Below are 7,411 nucleotides of genomic sequence, written 5' to 3' on the forward strand. Positions count from 1 at the left end.
GGGTGTCACTCCTTTAGAGTGAAGCCTTGAGAGCACTTCAACCATTATGAAGCTCGAGTATCCAACTCTTACCAATAGACGACAACCCATTCTGAACCCAATAAATACCGACACCCGACATCCCGAGGGACACATCTGTCACCACGATCATTCCATGACCGTTTAATAAGGAAACAAGACTCAACCACACCAGGCTCTCTCCGATCTTGTTTATCTTGGCGTTACCAACTGACTGAGTTCATCCACTATAAGCGGATACCGATCACCTGGATTCAAAATATTTGGTCTCCTGTCCGGTTGTTGAACCGAGTAGCAACCTCACATTCGCCCCATGTGACCTCCAAAAGAGACATCGTCTAGCAGTAATCATCCCAACTGTACCGCCACTCATGGCCCCGTTAAACTTTCTGACACATCCGATCATCACAAACTAACAACCTGTCGCCACTGAATCCAATACAAAAGTGCGTGCTACCTGAATAAAGGTAGTCTTACCTCATTCTTGGTCTCTTTTAACCTACTGTTTCCTGATTCCAACATGTCGTGGCTCTATCACAGATAGAACCAGCCCGAAACACATCATGGTGGCTTAAGCTACCATCGAACCAAAACCATTCATTACCATGGAATCCTGCATTTGATGTCCTAGGCGCATAGATGCTTCCAAATCTCATCTTACTGAATCAAATCCTGTACTGCACACTTGCGAACTCCGGTTCGAGGTCTTTCCCAAGATGAATCAATACTCCACTCCTACCTCAAGATTCACGATTCTGCATTTTCATAATGCACCATATCTTCCAACATCCCTTACTTGACCGATAAGTAAATACCTTTAGCCGACTCCGAGGCTACCAGTCTCGCACCCGGTCCAACACCAGGTTCCCAAGAGATCAAACATTATGATTGCCCAGCCGCAGCCCTACAGTAACAAGCACTACTCATCCACATGATCCGACAACTTAAGATCCAACACTTGGCTCAACAGTCTCTACCGGTTCCATCCTAAATTCCCATAACCATCCGACTCACCCCTGGATAAATGATCGAACAGTCCTTCCGGTGTTGATTCTAATTAAGTTGCGGCCTACCCACAACCTTGCGAACTGGTCTTCCTAGCCTAATTTATCTGAATGAATCCGTGAATGCTACAACTACACCCACAGACTTACAAAAATTTCAACACTACCCGACAAACTTGTGAATTCTACGTCAACAACTGCAGACTTACAACACTTCCAACATTATCCGACAACCTTGTGAAAGCTACGACTACACCCACAGTCTTACAACACTTCCAACACTATCCAAAAACCATGTGAATGCTACGGCTACACCCACAGTCTTACAACACTTCCACCATTATTTGACCGACACCCATGATCCTACCGCTAATATACCAATCCGAACACATCTCAATGTTGCACACTCATACGGTGTAACCTCCCAACCAGACTCAAGTACTGACTGGAACCCAACCTGGTTCCCTCCCTCAAAGCCTTCTATCTATCGATAAGAAGGCGCGATCCAGATGCTGGGGAGTTTCCCGAACCCCCTATCCCGCAGTATCCTATATTCAGATAGCCACTAAGGCTGCCTCCCTTTCCCTAAAGGGGATGTGAAACGTATCCTAGTTTCTCTCTTGTTTCTATTCTTGCTCCCTGGGTGATTCTCCCCCACTTAGATTCAACTACGTCCGCTTGACAAGTGAAAATTGAAGGATTCCCAATCCTTATTTCATTCCAAAGATTATCAAAGTCCCAAGGACCTCTTGGTCTAACCAATGCCTCAACAACAACTCTCTCCTCCCTCGACAACCCCGACTACTCTTCCCAGCACAAATACTTAGGCTACTGAAAAGTAATCATAATTCCCTCACACACGCCCTTGAACCAATCCCAACTACCCAAGATGACATTTAAACACTATGAAGTTGCTACTTATAAGGGTATGACCTCTTTCTATTCCACCAAAGATTCATGGTATGCAGATGGCATATCACCCTTCTTGATGCAAGATTATTGCCATGATATGCTTACGTCACGTTGATGCAAGATTATCGCCACAAATACATGTAAAGCTATAAAGAAGGAAAAAGGGTATGTACCCTGCACCCTTGACCGCTGGAGTTCTGATCTCCCCTGTATGATTCTACGAAGTGTGGCCCCTTCCCTTCGTTGAGGCTCCTGCTTTACCCTCGTATCCGTCGGTGATCCTCAAAATAACTGGAGTAGGTGCACTCACTGCTCCTCTCTGATCATCAGACAGTCAACCTCCTTGTCGCCCACCTGATCAAACCGAATATATAACGGGCTTGCCCCCTATAGGAAATCCCTGCTAACGTGACCAAACTTGCTACACCTGTAGCAATCTGGACCCCTGAACAGATTCTGACAAAGACTCGGAACAATCATGGTACGTGCGGAATCCGCCTCGAGAGGCACGTCTGTCAGAAGATTTCTCAAAGATTCCTCGGCATGTAGAATGGCATCTGACAACCCTTGCTAACTCAGGTAATAGCAGTGAACTGACCTAATTCCAAAGCTGTGCAAATTCTCGACAGCCACCTGAAGTGGTAAAAGATAGCATATCCACAAACATTTGAAGGAATCCTAACCTCCTCCTCCTGTGTTACCTCAACCATCTTGTGTACATGGTGTAATACTTCCTTCCAATCCCAATGACAATCCAAACCTCTGGAATGAAACTACATTGTGCAGTTTCTACGAGCGTTGCACTGATTACAACCCTGCTGGCCTGTCAATAGCTGGTCCGAACTCTTGGGTCTCTGCCCGAGATCCTCCACTAAATTCACCTGACTTGAACCTATTTCATCCAAGTACCCCTAAACAATCTTACGTTCTCGGATTTGGGATCCATATCATTCAGGGTTTAGCACCCTGACACACTCACCATCTCAATTGTCAACAACGGAACTGCAATAGCTAGAGAATCCTCTGCTCTAAACCGGTTACAAACTACTCCCAAGACATAGTTTCCAATCCCAAAGTGCAGTAAATCGCACAATCAACCCTTGCCGCCTGATACAAGAGATCCATGGTGAACTCGAAATCTTGGCGATCCTTCCGCTAAATGGATCACCACCGGAGCCAAGACCCAACCCTAGTCCTACTCATGCATACTCATCCTCATCTTGGAAAAGCAACTATTCCCACTGTTAGAGCATAACCAAGATTATCCTTCTCATAAGCTTCTTAGATTCTCCAGGAGTCTCAACGATTCGAGTATGGATCATGTGCTTTCAGTAGTACGGGCCCAATACTACCTTCCACATTTATCCATACTTTCCCCAACCATCCTCCCGAATCCTCTAAGTCACTTATTCAGACCATTACGTCGGTACTCACTGAACCATACTACCGACCCACTGCAACATATCCTAGGCTTCCCTAGGTCCCCAACCTCACCCTGCCCTTAGCTGTTGAACAACTCCCATTAATGTCAACTAACTATCTCATGAATATAGCCACATGTAATAGGGATCAGATAATCCTTCGAGTAGAAGTCTCAAACCTAGAACGGTTGGACTCAGACGAGAGTTGCGCAATAGGGTCAAGTCCATCACTCTGAGATTATCTAGCCTGTGTTGCATATGACTTAGCATATTCACTTAGTAGCTAACTCACATTGCTAAGAGTCCTATAAAGCACAAAGCAAACAACATACGGACAACAGAAAACTAACCAACATACTCTAATCAAGTAGTTCTATCCACACATAAAATTCTCAATCAGGTGACTCCTGTCACTAATCTCATCCTAGGCTCTCCCTAGGGTACTCTCCAACCTGTGAAACTATCATCGGACATTCAGTACTCGTACCACTACCCATGCTATCCACCTCTATTGTCGGATGCCTAGGGTACTCTCCAACCATAAACTTTCATAGAAGGAGATCTAAGAAATGGAAGGTCAAGGTTTCGACTTTATACCTTAAAATGGTTGCCACATTAGAGGAAATCCTGGATCTACTGCCTTCCTCTCAATCCAACCTCTTCAAGCTTCAAGTTCCTTCCAAAAGAGCACCAAGAATCACTTTCCAAGCTCACACATACAAAATTGGAGATGAGGCTCGATTTAAGGTTTCTCTGGATAAAGGGGGTGATAAGGGAGGCTACATGTGAGGCTTAAAGCCTTTAAATAGGGTATAAACCCTGAAAATTAGAGTTTACCTCTTCAGCTCCTACTAGTCGAGTTGGTTCCTTCCAATTCGTCGAGCAGGTTCTTCATCCCACATCCGTTATGATTTCTAGTTGACGAGTTGGAGCTCCCCAACTTGTCGAGTCCCAGCCCAAAACTCTAAAAATCTCGAAAACTGACCAATTCTTAAACCAAGCGTTACATATTGTCATGTCGTGACAAGCATAATTTCACATCGTGATTGTCAATGGTTAACCTTTGACTTGACTTCCGTTGACTTTCTCATAATAGCATCCTACTTTCATCACAACTTCAAATAGCCATAATTTTCTCATACGAACTCCGTTTTCAGCAAACTTTATATCCATGAAATCATCATCTCACGAACTACAAAATACTTCATTAATATTTGAATAATTAACATTTCTAAAAATAAATCAACTCAAGGCTTTATCTCATCTAATCTACTAATAATATCTATATTTCGTAAAATAACACTTGTTACGAAAACCAGGTGTTACAGAACTGCTCTAAACTTCTTAATGTTTTAAGTTCTTAATCACTAAGGCTACTCATCCATACATCCCAGAAGGCTTTCCTACACACCTAATGCATCATAGAAATCGATGCTTTATGGACATGCATGTCCAATGCATGTCTCTTCCAATCTAGGTAAAAAAACATCGAAGAAATGAACTCAAACTTGTGCATGAGACCACAAACACCATAAAACTCTAGACCTAGAACATATAACCTCCAAGGGACCTCGAGGATCTATAAAGTTGCTAAATATATGGAATCCACTCATCCAAACTAATAAGAACATGAAGAACAAGGCTCTAATCCTAGATTTAAAAGGTTTGAACACAAACGATAGCAACTTGAGGACTTACAACGATCCATAAGATATGCAACAAGATGAAAAGGAGGTTTGTCTGCTGGATCAATGCTCAAGAACACCTTATTATGATTCTTCAAGGTTACCAAAACACCATAAAGCCTTAAAAGGACAACAATGGAGGCTAAGGTTTCTTTGAGGATGAAAGGAGGTGATGAAGGCTGAGGGTGTGCAAAACCTAGCCCTTACTTCCTTTAAATATGGGCACAAACCCCAAAATTAGGGTTTATAATAAAATGGTTGCAATGTCGTGACCAATATAACACCACACCGTGTCGCACACTTAAGCTGCACGATTCCATCGGGCACTGCCACGTTGTGGTACTATTATCACCATGTCGTGGCCATCAAAATCCATCCTTTTTGAACTTGAAAGCCATGACAAGAAAAGAAGTATATACCCAAAACTTGGTGTTACAGATTATCATTCGTAGGATGTCGTGAGTAAAATCTAAAGAAACTAGTCATAAGGAATAAAAGTGTACAAAAACATTAAAGACTTAATGTGTACAAACTGAAAAATAAATTACCCTATTAAGTAATTTTTTCAGTTTAACCTGGAGTAGCCGATTATAGAGACTGAATATGGAAAAAAAAATAAACAAGTTAAATGGTCAAATGTAGACAAAAAATAAACTCAATGACCAAATATATACAAATCAAAAAATATATTATATTTTAAGTCATTATCAAGCACTACTTTTGTATGTCACAAGTATGTGGTAGTTTGTAGGTTTGACTTAATTGGTATTTTATCATAGCATTTTATGAATATCTATTGAAGTAATTTCAATGTAAATACTAATGTTGTAACATAAAATATATGAACTTAAAACTTAAGAAGGTACTAATGTAAAACTATTTTAGAAATCTTCATTAAACGACCTGATAAACAATCCTGTGTATGTAAAAATGTTTGTTTGACTTTGACATCTCATTAAAAAGCAAATATAACATTAATTTTACATTGACAAAGATCCTATACTAAAGGTAATAAAACAAGAGAGGCCGCGATATTTGTTTTTACAGCAATTTTATTTGACCTTTAAGGATCATTCACACACATAACCGGGTCATCTTACGTTTAGCAGACAAAAGGTTTCCGAGTTGAAATCATCCTAATATACTTCTTGTGCTTGTCCACATCTGCTACTATTGAAGACGAAAAATTGATGCAGATCATTTCTTGGAGATCTCGGGCTTGATCCATGTAGTTATTGGTAAAAACAATACAATTTGATAAAGCAAAGAAATAAGATGAATTTTTATGTAAAAAAATCCAAAAAAAAGACATATGATAACTATAATACATAACAGGAAAACGAAATAACCCGAAAACATCATGAATCTAAAGAATGGGGTTTTGAGTAATCCCCGAAAGGGTGCTGGGGCTCAAAAGTAGCGAAGAACACCATGATAGTGACGATGGAGATAAACTTAACCCAAAAGTGCTCATGAGTGCAACCCCAGATGGATCATAACCACGTGTCACGGGCGACAAACTTAACCCCAGTGGACTCAAACCCGCGAAATAATCTATCACAGGTGACTTTGACTTAAACCTAGTGGTATCCAGTGTTTCATTCAAGAATTTGCAGAAATCTGGGGACAAAGTGAGGGCCGATAAGGGGCTGACGTTTCCTCCACCTTCTGATGGTGGAAGTGGTCTGGGAAATAAAGACGGTTTTGGTACCGTTGAGAGGACAAGAGGTGGCGGAGCGATGTCCTTTAGGCGGCGTACAGATGATGATTGATATTTGGTGTCGCTAGTGAGTGCATGAACAGTTTCCTTGAAGTTGGAAGAATCAACTTTGTAAACTTTAGGTGGGGTGGGTGGTAATGGTGCTATGAAATGCTTGGAGGTGGGTTTTTGTATAGCTTTGCGAACTGTATGGAGAGAATTATGATATGATAGTCGGCTGGAGCTGATTGTTTTTGGTGGATGGTCGTTGGAAGAAGACGAAGATGAAGTGTAGGAAAAAGTAATTTGATCCATTTTTTGTCGTAATGAGTTTGCTTTTTTTTGTTTTTGGGAGGATGTGTATATATAGAAGGTGTCAGAGCAATTATTGTTTAGAATCCACGTCGTATTTATGGTTATTCAATTGCTGACTTATTTTAAGAGTATGATATTACCTGTTTTGGGATAGATATATAATTCACTTTATAAAGAATCATTCAGAAGATAATAATCTAATTAATGAGATTAGGGCACCAGGAGAAATTCAAATGGTAGCTTGTCAGTTTCGTCGGCTAACAACACATACATACAGTGAGTTTATAAAAAAAAGTCAACTATTTTATCTTGACTAAGTGTTTTTCATTTATTTTTTTATATAAATTCGAATCTTTA

The 7,411-nt window shown here is 40.8% G+C and overlaps 1 protein-coding gene across 1 annotated transcript; it reads right to left on the minus strand.

The window, feature by feature from the left end:
* Positions 1 to 6,406: 6,406 nt before the first annotated feature.
* On the minus strand, positions 6,407 to 7,054 carry LOC111881968 (uncharacterized). Its single transcript, XM_023878346.1, has one exon. The coding sequence runs from the start codon at positions 7,052 to 7,054 to the stop codon at positions 6,407 to 6,409; it is 648 nt and encodes a 215-aa protein (XP_023734114.1).
* Positions 7,055 to 7,411: the final 357 nt, after the last annotated feature.

This window comes from Lactuca sativa, chromosome 4, assembly GCF_002870075.4.
Source record: "Lactuca sativa cultivar Salinas chromosome 4, Lsat_Salinas_v11, whole genome shotgun sequence".
Lineage (NCBI taxonomy): Eukaryota > Viridiplantae > Streptophyta > Magnoliopsida > Asterales > Asteraceae > Lactuca > Lactuca sativa.

Coding starts and splice junctions, on each gene's coding strand:
- LOC111881968 (XM_023878346.1), bottom strand. CDS start 7,054: ATGGATCAAATTACTTTTTCCTACACTTCATCTTCGTCTTCTTCCAAC.